The sequence below is a fragment of the Sinocyclocheilus rhinocerous genome, unplaced genomic scaffold, assembly GCF_001515625.1.
Source record: "Sinocyclocheilus rhinocerous isolate Xijiao unplaced genomic scaffold, SAMN03320098_v1.1 scaffold691, whole genome shotgun sequence".
Taxonomy (NCBI): Eukaryota; Metazoa; Chordata; class Actinopteri; order Cypriniformes; family Cyprinidae; genus Sinocyclocheilus; species Sinocyclocheilus rhinocerous.
The window spans coordinates 891374-909241 of NW_015656606.1; the positions used below are offsets into that span (position 1 = coordinate 891374).

At 35.4% G+C, this 17868-nt stretch overlaps 1 protein-coding gene across 2 annotated transcripts; it reads left to right on the forward strand.

Annotated features, from left to right (window-relative positions):
* Positions 1-625: 625 nt before the first annotated feature.
* Positions 626-12634, forward strand: ripk3 (receptor-interacting serine-threonine kinase 3). Of its 2 annotated transcripts, none has more exons than XM_016528203.1 (12): positions 626-930; positions 3016-3328; positions 4930-5081; positions 6893-6942; positions 7010-7165; positions 7242-7324; positions 7495-7564; positions 8464-8513; positions 10581-10617; positions 10703-10752; positions 10844-10862; positions 12244-12634. In XM_016528203.1, the coding sequence occupies exons 1-12, from the start codon at positions 773-775 to the stop codon at positions 12402-12404; spliced, it is 1299 nt and encodes a 432-aa protein (XP_016383689.1). In that variant the 5' UTR covers positions 626-772; the 3' UTR covers positions 12405-12634. The 2 variants fall into 2 exon arrangements, with proteins under 2 accessions (XP_016383689.1, XP_016383690.1); XM_016528204.1 differs by having other exon boundaries at positions 10703-10746; positions 10838-10862.
* The last annotated feature ends 5234 nt before the right edge of the window (positions 12635-17868 follow it).

Below are 17868 nucleotides of genomic sequence, written 5' to 3' on the forward strand. Positions count from 1 at the left end.
GGCCCTTTGCTGGTTTATGCTGGTCATGTGCTGGCAAAGGGCCAGCATAAACCAGCAAAGGGCCAGCATAAACCAGCAAAGGACCAGCATAAACCAGCAAAGGACCAGCTTAAACCAGCAAAGGACCAGCATAAACCAGCAAAGGGCCAGCATAAACCATCTTAAACCAGCAAAGGACCAGCATAAACAAGCAAAGGACCAGCATAAACCAGCAAAGGACCAGCTTAAACCAGCATCCCAGCGTCAAAACATACCTAACCAGCCTATGCTGGTTTTTTCAACAGGGATGGAAACGTTAGCACAATAAACATTATTGATACATCTTAGTTTCACGTTTGTTTCACTAGTTTCAGATGGTTCAGAGAAAATTCAAAAGTAACATTTGTTTGCAAAGTTCTAAAATGGAACTTTCTCCTAATGTTTAAAAGCTGTTTTTAAAACATTTAACGTTTGGAACTTTCAGAGAACATTCAAAAATAAGAGTTAAGAACTAATGGGAGCGATAGCAAAACGTTCTTGGGAGATATTTTTGTATAGTGGGTCCAATAAAGAAAGTGGCGTTGGGTTCCAGTGATCTGTCGGATGCAGATTTGAGCTCATGTGTGCTGAGAGCTGCGCTGCAGGTGCACAGGTGAGGTGCTGACGTACAGCACGCCGATCACCAGACAGGCTCTGATGGGGAAGTGAAAGGCGCTTCTCGATGTGGAAGCGTCGCCATTAACGAGGAACATTTCTAATCATTCTCCGGTTTAGCTGAGTAGATTCGGATGAGATGGGCGATAATTACTGCATGCGGTTGAAAGTGTTCGGTGATGAATGTCTGCGGTGCTGGAAGAACATCGGGTCCGGCGGGTTCGGCGATGTCTACCGGGCGAAGCACACGGCTCTGGGGATGGACGTGGCCATAAAGTTATTACATTATAAAGACGGGTAATCCTACAGCACAATATTTACCATGATAACCGTTACCTTTACATTGCCTAATCCAACCTTACTGTTGTAAAATTATTATACATTAATTTAGCCTTCAAACAGTATTAGATGAGATCTTTCTTTCATTTTGGTTGTTCGTTTTGTCGAATGGGGAGGCGTCGGGGCAAGTTGTCACACTGGGAAGTTGACTATATCACGTGACACAATGAAACCGCACTGACAGCCAAACATTAGGAGATATATCACTGTATAATGAGGGCAGATTTCAGAAATTTGGGCATTAATTTTTTAAGTAGAAAGACTGGTGTAGTATTTTTTTTTGTAAAACGTACTCCAATAATCTGTATTTACAGTTTTGATTTTTTTTTTTTTACAGCATAAAACATATTTTGCAGATGTTCCAGTAAATTTTTACAAGAAAATACTATTTCAGTCATTTTCCTTCAAAATTTCACGTTTAATTCACTGTTTTTGTTTTTTTTGCCGTTTCTTTGTAATTATTTGTGAAATTTACTCGCAATTTCTAAGTGAAAACTGTTTCAAAGTAAGTCCTACAGCCGTTTTTCTAGTCATTGTCAACGGATAGCAGGTTTCCATTGTGACAACTTACCCCAGCCAGTCCTGTTGGTCACCGGTCATCCCTACCAAATTACCACAGTTTTAATGTAGTAAAATCAGTATTTTGGCAGACCAAGATACTGTTACCATGGTAAACTTTTTAGTGGGTGTATATATATATATATTTACATTACTATATTTACATTTGAGTCTAGTGAAATTGTTTAAGAGATTAATTATTTAATAAAAATCAGGGCTGTCAGTCAATTACATTTTTTTAATCTAATTAATTACATGATGTTTCGATTAATTAATCTAATTAATCGCAATTGATAGCAAAATAAATTTGGCTGTGAAAATAGCCACAAAAGATTATTTAAAGCTATTTTCATGTTAAATGAGAAAGTATCAAGTAGTCATTACAAATTGTAGCTTTAGAAATATTTTATTTGATTCAACATAAAATTTATTACACATATTTAGGCTACAACAGCCGAACATAATCCATAATTTGAGAAACATCTCAGTATTTTTTGTTCATACAATGAAAGTCATAAAAAAGCAGCTTTGTACCAACAATCTTCAAAATACATTCTTTTATGTTCCACAAAAGAAAGTAAGTCATTCAGGTTTGAGTAAATGATGACAGAATTTTCTTTTTTTTGGGTGAACTATCGCTTTAATGTTTTTATTATTATTATCATTATTATTATTATTATTATTTTAAATAAGAAACTAAATCTGCCAGCAGGTGGCGGTAAATGTCTTTATGAGTCATTCATTCGAACGGCTGATTCATTCAGGAATGAAGTAAACGGCTCTCTTTATGAATGGGCTTTGAGTCATTGATTCACACGATTCGTTCAAAAAGCGGACTCATTCAGAAACCAAACAATGCTGTCCTGCTCGGAGACGCAAAACAATTCTGCTATGGCTTTAAAGGTAATATGTTCTCTGCAAAACTGAGCAAAAAGATGATATTGTGTTTAAAATATAACAATATTAACTTCTTATTTACTGAACTATTGAATAAAATCACATTTAAACTCGTGATATTCAGGACAGAAACGGCACTCGTCTGATACTGCTCTCGCTGCTCGTGTGATATCGCTTATCATATGATATAAATATGAGACAAAAACTAATACAGGGGCATTTTTACTCCAATATCTTGCGTTTTAGAGCATAACTTTGTTTATGGAGTTGTTGCCCTGCATCAAATTTGTCAACAGTCAACTGTATAAACTGTAAGATGACGTACAGATTTGGGGGCGGGGCCAGTGCGTTAAAATATTTTAATCGCGTTATTTTTTCATAACTAATTAAGTTAACGCGTTAAACTGACAGCCCTAATAAAAATACATTGTTGTTTGTTGTTGAAGCCATTCTTGGTTGATTCCCCTAAAAACGGTAAATGTTGAGGTGCTTTGGAAAACATTGATCTGTTTGTTTGAGCATCAGCATCACTGGCTCAACCAGCGAATTGTTGCAAATGTTGGCTTGTTTCTGTTTCTCGTCATGCAGCAGGTCGGCATCCTCCATTGAGAAAGAAGCTCTCCTGATGTTCCAGGGCGGGAATCCTAACATGATCAGGATCCTGGGTCTGTACGAGGGCCGTGTGGGCGAGGGCCGAGGGCTGGTGATGGAGTTCATGCCCAAGGGTTCGGTGGCCGATCTGCTGCAGACGCTGGCCGGGCCGCCGCCGTGGCCTCTGACCTTCCGCATGGCGCACCAGATCAGCCTGGGCATGAACTTCCTCCATCATCTAACTCCTCCGCTCCTGCATCTGGACCTCAAGCCCAGCAACGTGCTGCTGGACGACAGCCTCAGAGCCAAGGCCAGTGCACTTATATGTGACCCTGGAGCACAAATCCAGTCATAAGGGTCAATTTTTTTAAATTGAGATTTATGCATCATCTGAAAGCTGAATAAATAATCTTTCCATTGATGTATGGTTTGTTAGGACAGGACAATATTTGGCCGAGATACAACTATTTGAAAATCTGGAATCTGAGTGTGCAAAAAAATCTAAATATTGAGAAAATCATCTTTAAAGTTGTTCAAATTAAGTTCTTAGCAATGCATATTACTAATCAAAAATTAAGTTTTTAATATTTACGGTAGGAAATTAACTAAATATCTTCATGGAGCATGATCTTTACTTAATATCCTAATGATTTTTGGCATAAAAGAAAAATGTATAATTTTGACCCATACAATGTATTGTTGGCTATTGCTACAAATATACCCCAGCGACTTAAGACATAATAGTGCCCTATGAAGTGTTTTCTCAAATTCAGTATTATTTTTCTCCACGTTATATTTTCCCTTTTCATTTTTCTGGATTCCGTTTTAACGGTTTAATTGAGTTTTAATAATCAAAAAAGGATGTCTAATCAGTTGAATTCATAAAACTTACCAATTTAATAATGTATTACATTTTTAACAATAATAACACCCTATGAAATTTTTTATTTTCTCAAATTCAGTTTTATTTTTCTCGAAATTCTGTTTACCTTTCTCATTTTTTTCTGGATTGTGTTTTAATGTTTTAATATATATATATATATATATGATCAGTTGAATTCATAGAACTTGAACAACTTATCATTTATTAATTTTCTAAACAACAATAGTGCACTTTGATTTTTGTTTTTCCAAATTATGTGTTATTTTCCCCAAAATTCTCTTTTCCCTTTCCTTTTTTTTTCTGGATTCTGTTTTAATGGTTTAAATTAATTTTAATTATCAAGAAATGATGTCTAATCAGTTGAATTCATAAAACCTTAACAATTTCATCATTTATTTACCTCATAAGAATCATAGGGCCCATATGAAATGTTTTATTGTTTTGTGAAGTTCTGAGTTGTCAGTTTTTTGTAAAATTTTCTGGATTCTGTGTTTTATGATTTAATATTAGAAACGTTAATTCGGTAATCAAATCAGCTGTAACCATTTACGTAATCCTTTAATTTGTAATTAAATCGTTTGCAGTCACTGCACAACAGAGATTTACGATTAAATTAAAACAATTTCTAATTGTGTGATATTCCTTTAAAAAACTCTTATTTTTATTATTACCACTACTACTTTGAGGAGAACATTCTACTACAGTGTTATTAAATGAATTATTTCAGCTCTACACCACTTCTTTCAGTTGGATGGAAATTTAATTCAGGTCAAAATGAGGTATTTACATGAAGCTTTGTCGTTTCAGAGCCTTGTTAAAAAAACACGTCTGTCTCTTGACTCAACAAATGTAATATCTCTTCTAGAATTAAAATCTGTGTCCATATCAGCTTAAGGTGAAAGATTCCCTAGAAGCGTGATTATTAGTCCCCTTTGAGCTAAATTCACATTGTGTTTGAAAGCAGTGTGTGGAAGAGGCCCAACGCATCAGACTGTATTTAACCCTCTCTGTTTCTGTGCGTCCCGCAGCTCACAGATTTCGGTCTGTCCCGAGTGGCTCGAAGCGTTTCTAGATGCTCCGGACAGAAAGACGAGGATGAGGGAGGAACGCTGAGCTACATGCCTCCTGAAGCGCTGCAGTCCGTCCATTACAAAGCCAACAAAGCCTCCGACGTCTACAGGTAACCAGAGGAGCATCAGAAACACTGAAGCACAGCTTCTTTAAACATGTTCTTAACCTCACCAGCGCTGCATTTATTTGATCAAACATACAGTGAACAGTGAAATATTATTCTAATGTAAAATAGCTGTTTTTTGTATGCGTTAAACTGTAATTTATTCCTGTGATGCGCAGAAAAAAACAAAAACATTTCTGATTATTATCAGTGTTGAACACAGTTGTGCTGCACAATATTTTAGTGGAAACTGTGATACATTGTATTTCTCAGGATTCACAGATGAACAGAAAGTTCAAAAGAACAGCATTTATTTGAAACAGAAATCCTTTCTAACATTCTAAAACTGTCTTAACTGTCACTTTTGAACAATTTAATGCATCCTTCATGAATAAAAGTATGAATTTCTTTTTTAAAAAACCTTTAAAAATGTTAGTGTGATGTTGAAATACCTGTAACTTCTGCAGTGAATGTGCAAAGATTTCAAAGTTTTGAATGTTACCGTATTACTACAATAATGCCCTTTTTATTAATCTATTAATTCACTGAAATTTCAAATTATACAAGAACTACAGCAAACCAGTGTAACACAAGAAAAAATGTATTTTATCAATATTTACAAGAAATTTTATTTGAGTATATCATTATATCATATTATAATGTTATATTATATATATCATTGTCATTATTATTATATTATATTATCATTATTATTATGAAATTTATAGGAACATAGAATATGAAAGTTAGAATTATGAACTCCATTGACTTATTAAAATTCCTTTGAATTCATTACTCAAAAGTTATGAAACCTACATGTTGTTTTTCTAACAAAACAACATCAAAACGACATAAATATTACTCTGGAATGTTTTTGATCCAAATATATTAATTTTACTTGAATAAACGTTTACTTTGAGATGAAAAAAAGATCACCAGTGTGAATCTGCAGTGCTTGTGGGCTGTTGTTCATTCGATATAGTTTATTTGTCATGTCAGCTACATCGTTTGTCTGTTTATAATGACTATAAAGAGGCTAAGAGGCTCAATGTATCGTACAGAAGCAATTTGAGACAAATCTAACTAATGGATATATATATAAAAAAAAAATGTATGCATGTTTATATATATATATACAGTGGGTACGGAAAGTATTCAGACCCCCTTAAATTTTTCACTCTTTGTGACATAATTTTAAGTGTGCAGCCACAGTTCACTTCTGGGGCAAAAATGACACGAAAGTGTAAAAATGTGGTTTAAATGGATATATCTCTTAAAAAAATATTTAAAAAATTCTGAAAAAATACATGTGTATTTTGAAAATTGCAATCCATATGCAATGTTATTTTATTATGATTTTTTTTTATGTACCACTTCAAAACTGGCTCGAATGCAAAAGGTGTTACACTTTAGTGTAAATGGTTATATCACTTAAAAAATATATTTTTAAAAATCTGAAAAAAAAATGCTGTGTATTTTAACAGTCTTAATCCATATGCAAAGTTTTTTTCTGTACTACAAACAAAGATTTTTTTTTTCAGAAAATTTTATGTACTGCTTTAAAACTGATCCGAGTGCAAAAGGTGAAACAATTTAGATTAAATGGTTAAATATCTTTAAAAAGTATTTAAAAAAATCAGAAAATAAATAAATAAATGATCGTTTTAATCCTTATGCACAGATTTTTTTCTGTACTAAAAATGCAGAATTTGTAGAATTTTTTCTGCATCGCTTCTGAGCCGATCAGACGCATGTACTCGTTTGTGACTGAGATGAAAATGTGATAATCAGTGTTTTGTGAACGGTCTGCTCTGCAGTTACGGCGTCCTGCTGTGGTCCATGGTCACCGGGAGAGAGCCGTACAGCGGTAAGCGTTCTTCAGCTGCTCTCTGGTTCTCATCCGCACCAGTGTCTCACTCGTGTCTGTCCTGCAGATGCTGGGTCCAGTCTGGTGCGCTTCCGGATCCCTCAGGGGGACAGACCTGACCTGACGTGGATAGACCGCTGCCAGACTGAGGGTCTGGATGATATGGTGAAGCTCATGACTGAGTGCTGGCATCAGGACCCCGACAGGAGACCGTCGTTCCTCTGTGAGACTCGAACCCAATCCCTTCACCATGAGAATCAGCCTCGACGTCTTCTCACCGCACTGTCTCCTGTTTTCAGGTTGTGTTAATGAGACCGAGAAGATCTTTAGTATGCACAAACACGGACTCAATGAAGCCGTCTATGATGTTCTGAAGCTGCTGGTACAGTTGATTTTTTGTTGTATTCACCATTTCCGTCAAATGATGGAACTAAAACTGGTTGCGAATGGCGTAAACGCTTAAATATATCCAAACGCCAGTTTGCAAGAAAAATAAAATTCACTGAACCCTTATTTGTATCCTCAGTTAACCCTATCTTCTCTCACACGCAGGATAATGATGATGATGATGATGTCTGTTCCGGTTTGAAATCAATCCAGATCAGCCACAAACCACTCAATGGTATTAAATCTTGACTAAATATATATAAACCCTAAACTTATTTTATTTCAGCTATTTGCCAAAGCAGCTTTTAACTTAATTCTTATTTTGATTTAGTTTAACTTAAACCACTAAAATATCTAAAACTAAATAAGTTAAAACTATTAAGTAAAATAAATAAAAACTCTATAGACCTATGTAAAAATGAATAAATAAATACAATAAAAAATGACAAAAACATACAACAAAATGACTACAACTTTAACTAAAATTGAAGGCAAAACAACTGTTCTGGATACAGAACAAAACTGTGATATTTTAGTACCACTGAGATAATATTATTCGTTTTTGATACATTTTGTTATTAGAATTTATATATATATTAGGGTTGCAAAAAGGTGGAAAATTTCCAGGATTTTTTGGAATATTCCAGGGATTTTGGGAAAGTTTCCGGAAATTTACAAGAAATTTTCCAACCCTTTGCAACCCTAATATATATATATATATATATATATATATATATATATGTAATCTAATAACAAAACGTAACAAAAACTAATAATATTATCTCAGTGGTACTAACATATCACAGTTTTGTTCTGTTTCCATAAAGGAAGCATGTTAAATGTACAGAAATCCCTTTATGAATTGGTATTATTATAATGGTTTGAATATGACGTCAATATGAAATCTAAATCAACCCTGTTCTCCTGGATTTATTGTGGGTTTTAATGATGCCAAAAAACTTGTTTGTTTTGGCATCATCATCAATCCCTCTTATTTTACAATCACCATGCAATCGATTCCTGATGGATAAAATCAAGTCCTGCTCTACTCTACATTTGTTATTTAATGAACATTATGGACGTCAAATGTGTTTATAAAGCTGTTTTATCTCTTTGATCATCTTTGTGTTTCAGAAGCTCGTCCTCAGGGTTCGTCCTGCGTCACCGGACCGCCTCCTAAACAGGTATCTAATGTGACTTCTGTAGAAAACAAATTATACTTAAACTTGATTAAAATTCAAATCTTAACACTCTTAACTAATTAAAATAAATTAGCATGATTGATTTAATAAACATTACATTGATTTATTAAAGCAGTAAGCCCCGTGAAGCCGTGGTTTACAGTGAGTTTATAACAGCTAAGGGGCGTTGTTAGGTACGACGCGAAGCTGTTATAAATTCACTGTAAACCACGGCTTCACGGGGCTTATTGCTTTTATAAAACGCTTATTCCATATACGTAGTAAAGTTTAACAAAATAAAACAGAGCAAATAAAGTGTAATGATATTAATAAAAACAGTATTCTTCCACCAAACAATGTAGCTCCTCAGAAACAGTTGTGGTTGCAACAAAGTGGTTGCCGAGCAACAGACAAACGTAAACAAAGGTGTATGTTACTTTGTAGAGTAATTTACAACAGCTTCGAACGCGGCTCAGCCAATCAGAATCAAGCACCGGAACTATCTGTTTTATAATATTTATTTTAAATAAATTGTGAAAAATTGTATTTTTCTTACTAATTGTGCTCATAAAGCTCAACTGTCAGCTCATACTGTTTACAAAGACCTTTGTAGTATATTAACCAGTCACAGTGTAATTCAGAGCGGTTTAATTATTAATATTACTACATTTTCGGTTTACTTGTTAATTGTTTTTAAAGGTCTTGACTATAAATGTATATAAAATGTATTAAAAAAATTCCAATTCTAATCTATTCTAATTCTATTATTTAAAAAAAACGTTCCCCTTTTAGACTTGCATTCTATTCATTTACTAACTGCATAGCAACACCTTAGCAACCGCCCGTGGTACCCTAGCAACCGCATAGCAACAGCCCCGGGTACCCTAGCAACCGCATAGCAACACCCTAGCAACCAACCAGTGTACCCTATCAACCGCATAGCAACACCTTAGCAACCGCCCTGGGTACCCTAGCAACCGCACAGCAACAGCCCTGGGTACCCTAGCAACTGCATAGCAACACCCTAACAACCACCCCGGGTACCCTAGCAACCGCATAGCAAAACCCTAGCAACCGACCCGGGTACCTTAGCAACCGTATAGCTAAACCCTAGCAACTGCCTTAGCAACCACCCCAAGTACCCTAGCAACCGCATAGCAACACCCTAGCAACCACCACAGTTTGCCTAGCAACCGTCATAGCAACCACTCTAAGTACCCTAGCAACCACCCCAGTTAGCCTAGCAACCATCATAGCAACCACTCCAAGTACCCTAACAACCACCTAGAATACCCTAGCAACCACTCTGAGGTCCTTAGCATCTATCTATCTATCATCTGACTGTATTGCCTTCAAAACATTTAAACTTTAAGCTTTTAAAACAACGTTAAACTTCAAACTATTTCAGACTGAAAACCATCAAACTTAAAACTTTAAACTTCTTAAACTTTTCAAACTTTTTCAAACTTTCTGGTCCGGCTTTCTCAAGCCAACTTAAAGTTTGTCTTGACGAACTTTTTTATCTAGTTATTATTATTATTACATTTTCGGTTTACTTGTTACTTGTTTTTAAAGGTCTTGACTATAAATGTATATAAAATGTATTTTAAAATTTCTAATTCTAATCTATTCTTTAAAAAATAAACTTTCCCCTTTTAGACCTGCACTCTATTCATTTACTAACTGCTTGTTGTCTTAAAAAACAAACACTAGCTTCTCTAATCTTTTTGTATTCTGTCTATTTGTTTTCTTTTTTATTTATTATACAATTAACAAAAGCAAAAAAAAAGGCCTCTAACACTAACTTGCTCTATTCTTTTTCTATTCTGTTTACTTTTCATTTATTATATAATAAAAAAACCCTTGCTACGTGTACTGCATTAAGCTAACTGAGACTTGTTATAGCACTTGCGTATTATTGCTCTTTTGTTGATTTCTATTGCTTCCATTGTCCTCATTTGTAAGTCGCTTTGGATAAAAGCATCTGCTAAATGACTAAATGTAATGTAAATGTAAAAAATAAATGTATATCGTCTGAGGATGTGTATTAACTAATATGTTGTCTTGTAGGAAACAGCTGTCAGTAACACAAAACCCACAAAGACAGGTAATCTGAGCAGCAGAGATGCATTAGGATGATTTCTATGCTTTGTTTGGTGCTGAACGCATTTGTTTGTTGTTGTTTCTCACAGAATCATCTCCTCGTCCTGCTCCGCTGGTGACGCCTGTCAGAACAACACAGGTCTGAAACAATCAATCAAACACATACGGTTCATATATCACTGACCTCTTCTGTCCTAACACACGCTGTGTGCTTGTGTTTCCTCTCACAGCGGCAAACTTCAACACCAGGTCAGTTTTACACGGCTTCATCTCACTCTGAGGGGAAATGTAGCTGGCACATTTAATGATAAACGCTAACTTGTAAGCAGGGCTGTTGATGGTTATTTACAATAACACAAAGTATAAAAAAACAAAATAAATAAATGTATAAATATTAATTAATTAAAATAATGCAATATAAAAATGCACCCGTCTCCTGATCCGTACACTATTAACATGGAGGAAAACCAAGACTGAAGTAGCACATCTGCGATTCTTTATTTGCAGTCCTTTCTCGATACGTACACACTTTGATGAATTATTCATCTTAATTCAGTTGTGAAGAACACAAATAACATGATAATCTTTGTCGATCATCATACACCTGCAGAACAAATAATTACGTAAGCTTGTTTCTGCTACAGAATAAAAAATAAAAAAAGGTAATTGCAATTTTTTTTATCTTACAATTTGGACTTTTTTCTTGTAATTTTAAGAAAATGTCAGAACTGCGGGATATAAACTCCTGATTGCAAGAAGAAAAGTCAGAATTTTGAGATTTTATATATATATATTAGTGCTGTCAAACGATTAATCGCAGCCAAAATAAAAGTTTTTCTTTACATAATATATGTATGTGTACTGTGTATATTTATTATGTATATATAAATAAACACACATGCATGTATATATTTAAGAAAAATATGTTACGTTTATATATTAAATACATTTATATATGATATAAATTATATGAATATAAATATATACATGTAAATACATGTAAATATTTTCAAAATATATGCTGTATGTGTGTGTGTTTATATATACATAATAAATATACACGATAAACACATGTATTATATAAACAAAAACTTTTATTTTGAATGTGTTTAATCGCGATTAATTGTTTGACAGCACTAATATACTGTATATATATATACAATTCAAGTTTATTTGTATAGCGCTTTTCACGATACAAATCGTTGCAAAGCAACTTTACAGAAAATTAAGTTTCTACAATATGTTTAGTAGTAGCTTATCAGTGGTGACTGTCAGTTAATGTACATATGGCAGAAATGTATATATATATATATATATATTTTTTTTTATTACCTCATCTTATATTCCTGAGAGATTTTTTTTTCCTTTTTATTGCCTGGAGGAAACTGGCTTCCATTCATAATAGCTTAGCGTATTTGTTTTGTAGTAGAGTTCAGAGTAGAGTTCAGAGTAGAGTTGCTTTTTATTCACAAAAAAAAAATGCCTTTATGGTCAGAAGTCAAGAGATTGAGTAAGAATACCGCACTTCTGCCTCTAGATGGAGCGAGTCCTTTAGATCCTCAGTCGTGATAGATTTGGACAAAACCGTGACTCTGCGTCTCACTCATCCGTCTCTCTGCTCTCCTCTCAGGCGGCGTTCAGATCACCATGTCAAACGTCTATGGAGTTCAGATCGGCAACAACAACATCATGAATATGGTTCAGAGGCCGCGGCAGAGACACCGAACGGCTCCTTCCAGAGTCAGCACGTCTTATTCCCACTCAGAGAACTCACAGAATAAACCACAGTGACCTCTGCACACTCTCTCTGCAGCAATCCGCTCTCGTTCCAGTGAAGTGTTTAGAGTCACAAACTATTCCTGTGACTCAAAGGGCTGGACACTCAAAAAACATCCAGGCCTAAATGTCAATGTGATGTGTTTGAATTGCTTATAAAATGTCCATCCATTTGGATCACACAGTTTTAACATAAACTAACTAATAAACTTAATGTGATGCATACTTGTCAGTCATACATAAGCAAAGCAGGTCAGATTAATAATAAACTATGCAATGTTTTTGTTGCTTGTAATAAACATATTTTATTCAGTTAAATCAATGTTTAAGTTAAACATTGAGAAAAAAAATATGTATATAAATTAAAATACATATGTAAATGTTTTAATATTCTAGTTCTCAATTCCATTTAGTTTAACCTGATGTACTTAACACTAAAACTTAAATAAAAATGAATAAACTGTATAGACGTTTTAAACACAATAACTAATAAAAATAACAAAAACAACAAAGTTACTAAAACTTTAATTACCTGTTTCTGATGTTTCACTTCTGTCTGATTGACAAATATGGATCAATTAATCTTAATCCAACAGTATTAATCCAAATAGTGTTAATCTAAATGAATGGAAATTTTATATGCAATTCAAATACATAAATCTTGAATGGCGGTGAAACTTGTGAAGAACATATCCAACTCAAGCTTTACCTATAGGTTTTGCATACAGAAAATCTATTTTTAAGACCACTATTTTTTGCATTGTGACATTTTCAAGACCGTTAGATTTATTTAAACATTATCCAATTGCCAATAGATACCGCAATTAATAATAATAAAAAAATAGGTTTCATAACTTTAATGTGAAATATATTTACATTTTGAAATACACATCATGGTAGTGATTAATGTACTGAATTTTATTCATGCTGATTTTAAGGGTAAGGTGTACTTTATTGTCCCTGTCGAATATCATCTCAGTTTTCTTCACATTCACAATTAGGTGGTGGGCATCACACCACTCTATAAACTGACTGATTTCAGAGTGGTAAGACAAAATGTCTTGATCTTTATATAATAAGTTAAGGATAGCGGTGCCATCACTAAATTTCACAGTGTGATTATTATTATTTTTGTGTATAATGTGAAGAGAACTGGGGAGCGTACACACCCTTGAGGTACTCCTGTACAAATAATGCATTGTAAGTCAGAGATCATCTTATTGACCTTAACCTGTTGGGTTCTGCCCGTTATGAAAGAAAAAAAACCATCTTATAATATAAGGATTTACATCCATGTGTTTCAATTTCTCCAATAATAAATACAGTTGCACAGTGTTAAAAGCTGAGCTAAAATCAATAAAAAGAAGACGTGCATATGCCTTTGAGTCCTCCAGATAATACTCCCTACTGTATCTTCCGCACTCCTGCCCTGTTTATAAGCAAACTGCCATGGATCTAGTTTTGAGGATACTTCACTTTTCAATATAGACACAATGTATTTCTCAAAGCATTTCATTACGATTGAAGTTAGTGCTACGGGTCTAAAATCATTGTTCTCAGAAGGATGGGGCTTTTTTTGGGATTGGAGTAATCACCGATCTTTTCCAGAGTGCAGGGACTCTATGCAAGTCCAGTGAATGCTGAAAAAGCGTACAGGTTTTCAAAAGTCGTGCAGAAATCCCATCAGGCCCTGTAGATTTATTAGCTGTTGGAACAATGATTGCACCTTAGAACTGTCTGCCTCTAATCTAGTGCCCGTATCTTCTGTCAGAGAACCTATAACAGATTCACATCTCTCAGAGAAATCATAGAAGTCATTCAGTTCATTAGCTTTCTGTAAATCATCAGTTGTATCTATATGTGGTCTCCTTGAATCCATATTAGTAACAGCCTTCATTGTATTCCATAATTTTTTAGAATTTGAAGTTAAAAACTGATGTTCAATAATATAATTTTGTCGTCCCCTTGCTTCCTTTAGTTGATAGTCAAGCTCTTTTTGTATAATTTTCAGCCCCACATAATCTTTGTTCTTGAATGCAACCTTTTTCCTGTTAATACAATTCTTAAGTTCTTTAGTTATATGGTAACATTCTTTTTAGTGAGTACATTGTCCACACGTTATTGTCTCTGTCGTTGTATCAATGTCCACATTGGTAAAAACATCCCAGTCTGTGCAAAGAAAACATCCTTTAAGTCTTTCTATGGCATCATCCGACCATACCGTTATTTCCTTCACATATGCTTTACTATGTTTAAGCATAGTCTTATAGATGGATGGTGTAATGGCGGTGGTTTCGATCTGGCCGCATAAGCTTTTTTTTACATTTCCGTAGCACTTATCTAGGATTCTGTCCTTACGTGTTCCACATGTTATACAGGTGCATCTCAATAAATTAGAATGTCGTGGAAAAGTTCATTTATTTCAGTATGTTCAAACCTGGGCAAGAACAGTTCGAGCTTGTAATGGTTAAAATCGGCTAAAATAAAAACAGGAGCGTCTGGTGAGCATTGTAATTGTTGGTGAACACAATCCGCGACATACTCTGCTGCTCTCACCGCATTTCCACTAGGGGGTACATAGACCGCACAAACAACAATGCTTCCAAACTCCCTCGGTAGATAAAAGATTTCACGACTTTATTAGAGCGACAGCTGCATTAAATTAATGACAGTAATGTAAAAATGTGATTAATTGTCACATTGAAAAAAAAATTAATGGTCCTAAAAATATGATTAATTTTCTTTATCCTAAATAAAAAAAAAATTCTTTTGATTTTGGAGTGAAATTAACATACGATACTGAATTCTTTAATATATGAGATTCGGATCAGGTTCAACCGGCTGCTTTTACTGAAGACTGTGCTACACGCGACAATCAACTAACGTTACTGTAACTAGCTAACAAAGTACTTTGCTTACCTTTAAATAAATTTGCACATATTTTTCCAAGATATGACTACATTTATTGGATATTTCCTTCGTTTCATTAGATGAAGTGCATATTGTGTGTAATATGATGTTATGTTTCACGTGGTCACGTGTGTATGACCGCTGTCATATTCGTCCTTTATGTGGGTTTCTTTCAGTGAGTGTGGGCTAATGAATTCACTGCAGACAGACTCACAGCCACACCATGTTTCCTGCAAATCATGTCTTTTAATTACAAACCACACCTCTTTTAAGACAACCCGACAGAGGTCATACACACGTGACCACGTGAAACATAGATACAAAGATCCAACTGATTGGGTAAATAGCCTAGTGATTACAGAGAAAAAGAATGGAGCTTTACGAGTGTGTTTGGATGGGTACTGGCAAGTAAAGTTAGACGAACCGTCATCCATGCTGTGCACCTTCAGTACACCCTGGGGAAGGTATCGTTTCTTGAGACTTCCGTTTGGAATTAAATCAGCAAGTGAAGTCTTCCAATGAAAGAATAGTGAAGTTCTTGGAGACATTGAGGGGGTGCATATCATAGCTGATGATATGATTATTGCTGCATCATCAGAGCAAGAACATGACGAGATTTTACGTCAAGTGATGGAGAGAGCAAAAAAGTCCAATGTTAAGTTCAATAAGGACAAGCTGCAATACAAGGTTCACACTGTCATGTATATGGGACATCTTATCACCTCAGAAGGGGTAAAACCTGATGGAGACAAAGTTGAAGAAATTATTAAAATGCCACCACCAGAGAATAAGGCGGCGTTTCAGAGATTTCTGGGAATGACCAGGTATTTATCCCAGTATATCCAAAATGAAGCAACATTAACGGCTCCCTTAAGGTATTTGTTGAGAGAAGAAGCTGACTGGCAGTGGAGCCCTGAGCATGATAAGGCTTTAGAAAATCTCAAGGTAGCTTTAACTCAAGCACCAGTCCTTAACTATTATGACCCAGCCAAACCATTGGTTATTCAAGCTGATGCATCAAAGGATGGATTAGGAGCTGTGCTTATGCAAGATGGGCATCCCTTGTATTACAGTTCGCGGGCATTGACAGACACTGAGAAAAATTATTCACAAATTGAAAAAGAGATGCTTGCCATTGTGTTTGCTGTCAAGTATTTTCATCAGTATGTGTATGGTTAAGGAGTAACAGTGCAGTCTGATCACAAGCCACTGGAGGCTATTTTTCGAAAACCATTGAATAAAGCACCAGCAAGATTGCAACGAATGCTTCTTCGAGTACAAGGCTATGATCTGAGGATTCAGTACACGCCAGGTAATTGCATGATGATTGCAGACATTGTCACGAGCAACAGTGAGAAAACAAGAGGTTGAGGATAACGAAAACCTGTTTCAGGAAAAAGTGGTGTATTCACTAGAAGCCACTGATTCTCTAAGTTCAGAAATGTTGAAACAACTAAAAGAGTTGAGTCAAATGGATGAGGTCCTGCGAGCCATAAAAGAGGCTCATGTGAGTGGCTGGGGCAAGCAATGCAGCAAGTTAAAGGAAAAATTGCACAAATTCTGGCCAGTGCGACCTATCATCAGTATGCAGAATGATGTGCTAATGATGGGAGATAGGATCATCATTCCAGAGAAATTGAAGTCTGCTGTGTTACAGAAGTTACACATTGGACATCAAAGTGTACAACGGACTAAAGCACAAGCAAGACAAGTTGTTTTTTGGCCTGGTATGGCGAAGGATATTGCGAGCATGGTGAGCAAATGTAGCACATGTCAGAAGTTCCAACTTCAAAATCAAAGAGAACCTCTTCAATCACATGACATCCCTGATGTTCCTTGGTTAAAGCTTGGAGCAGACATCTTTGAATTGCAAGGTCAGTCTTTTCTGCTGTTAGTTGACTATATGACTAAATATCCAGAAGTGTTACATTTGAGAGATAAATCTACTCGTTCAGTCATACAAGTTATGAAAGCAGCATTTGCAAAATATGGCATACCAAAAGAAATTGTGAGTGATCATGTACCATTTGCAAGTCAAGAAATGAGAAAGTTTGCTAATATGTGGGGAATTAAGCTTGTGTTTTCCAGTCCAGGATATCCACAATCAAATGGACTTGCTGAGCGAACAGTACAAACTGTGTTCTGGAGAGGATATACCACGGCTTTGTTGTCACTACTGAATACACCAGTTACAGGATTAAGTATATCTCCAGCACAAATGTTGATGGGACGAATTCTTTGCAGTACTGTACCGTGTTCCACCAAGATGTTGCGACAAAGATCTTTTGTGCAGGAGCACAGTAGATTGTTCGATCTACAAGCTCGTCAAAAGAGGTACTATGATTTCAAATCTAGAAGTTTGCCAGGACTCGGAGTTGGTGACACTGTACATATGAGAACGCAAGAAGGATGGTAACCAGCAACCGTACTCTCTAATGGCGCTTTTCCACTGCGTGGTACGACTCGACTCGGTTTGCGTTTCCACTGCAGTTCAGTACTGCTTTAGAGTGGGGGGGATTATTCACATGTGGTTATAGTTGCGTCGCCTCTATTGCCGCGACTCCTGAAA

What these genes read in the sequence shown, in the direction of transcription:
- ripk3 (XM_016528203.1), top strand. Translation starts at nt 773, where the DNA reads ATGGGCGATAATTACTGCATGCGGTTGAAAGTGTTCGGTGATGAATGT. An exon ending in AAAGCCTCCGACGTCTACAG is followed by an intron (nt 5,082 to 6,892) that starts GTAACCAGAGGA and finishes TCTGCTCTGCAG; the next exon opens with TTACGGCGTCCTGCTGTGGT. An exon ending in CCGGACCGCCTCCTAAACAG is followed by an intron (nt 8,514 to 10,580) that starts GTATCTAATGTG and finishes GTTGTCTTGTAG; the next exon opens with GAAACAGCTGTCAGTAACAC.